Here is a 1,667-nt window from a genome sequence, read left to right on the forward strand (position 1 = left end):
CATTCCACCACTCTCTCCCCTTTTATTTCTTCAGCTGTCCTGTCAATAAAGGTCTAAAAATGCCCAAAAAATAATCTTGAAAAAAGAAGAGGCAATAGCACACATATAAATGGCCGCCACTCTGACCATCCTGTTATGTTAATTTTAATGGGATAGTCCATTTTACTGTCATTCTATTTCTATGGTCAAAATCCGAATGCGACATGATTCATACTGATTTTAGCATGTGAAGGGACTATATTAAATCCTTGCACACATTCAACAGAAGCACAATAACTATACCGGTGTATTTTACTTATTTTTAATTTGTCTTTTACATAGATGACGCATCAAGCAAATTTTCTTACCAGGCTCTAAGAGAAACCAGACAGGATTCGAGAAGACCAACGATTACACCACAGCACGGTAATCTCTTTGAACCACTTTGGCAATAACTGTCTGTAAGCCCTGGACAAACAATCACTGTCTGAAAAAAACCCTACAGAAAAGAATTGGTCATATATAATATAACTAAAAGGTGGTAAAACAACCAACCAGCTAACTATGAACGCTACCACAGCAAATCAGTCAGACTGCCTCGAGGTGAAGGTCCCGGTTTCTCTCTTCTTCATTATCGGTGTGGTAAGCCTGGCAGAGAACATGCTGGTTGTGGTGGCCGTCATTCGAAACAGGAACCTCCACTCACCCATGTACTGCTTCATCTGCAGCCTGGCAGCCTTTAACACCATTGCCAGCCTCACCAAAACCTGGGAGAACCTGATGATTGTGTTTGCCAATGTGGGACAGCTGGAGAAGAAAGGTTTTTCGGAGAAGAACCTGGACGATGTGATGGACTCTCTGCTGTGTATGTCATTTATGGGCTCCATTTTCAGTTTCCTGGCTATTGCTGTTGACCGGTATGTATGTATTGCTTGGATTCGCACACATACAATAAATGTATTAGATAAACATTTTCTAGCATTTTTATACCACATACTGTATTTGACAGTGTAAAGGATTAATGTGTTTAATCCCAGCCCACTAATCCACCAGAACCCCCATGAAAGGCATCATGATGCTAAGATATTTAGTGTATTTGTTATTGTTTGCTTTGGCTCTGGAGCCACTTGCAGAGACCTGCCCAAGCATACAAATACCCAGAAGCCTCATGACCTTTCCAATATTTCAACAACATTGTGTATTAACAGTATGGTGTCGTCCGGGTCGAACAACTGGATCCAAAAATCCCCACAAAAAATCTCCACAAACAGATTTAAAATAAATTGAGACCAAGGGATCTCAAACTGCTGTACCACATTCTCAAAGGATTTCAATATGCCACTGAGATGCAGATCCTTCAGTGTAACAACTCCCTTTGCCAACCAATCCATCCAAAAAAGGGGAAATCTACCAATACATAACTTTGGATTTCACCAAATACTTAAAGAAGTAGTTAGATATTGATCCAGTTCAAACTACCGGGCCACTTTGGTCAAACCAATTTTTATGTGAGAGATTACTAGATTACTCACCATACAGTTTGACAGACCGGCTTTGAATGGGTAATAATGGGGCAAGAACAGATTGCTCAATACAATACCAGGGTGGGGCTCTCTCAGGAGGAAGTGACCAGTGGGCCAGATGCCTTAAAGGAACACGCCAACTTATTGGGACTTTAGCTTATTCAC

At 40.9% G+C, this 1,667-nt stretch overlaps 1 protein-coding gene across 1 annotated transcript in view; it reads left to right on the forward strand.

Moving 5' to 3' along the window:
* Nucleotides 1-543: 543 nt before the first annotated feature.
* Nucleotides 544-1,667, forward strand: part of mc2r (melanocortin 2 receptor) — a 7,477-nt gene continuing 6,353 nt past the window's right edge. The window contains exon 1 of the mRNA XM_032511448.1: nt 544-896. Within this exon, the coding sequence (XP_032367339.1) occupies nt 544-896 (353 nt within the window). The remainder of the gene's footprint in view (nt 897-1,667) is intronic.

The sequence above is a fragment of the Etheostoma spectabile genome, unplaced genomic scaffold (assembly GCF_008692095.1).
Source record: "Etheostoma spectabile isolate EspeVRDwgs_2016 unplaced genomic scaffold, UIUC_Espe_1.0 scaffold376, whole genome shotgun sequence".
In the NCBI taxonomy this organism is placed as follows: Eukaryota; Metazoa; Chordata; class Actinopteri; order Perciformes; family Percidae; genus Etheostoma; species Etheostoma spectabile.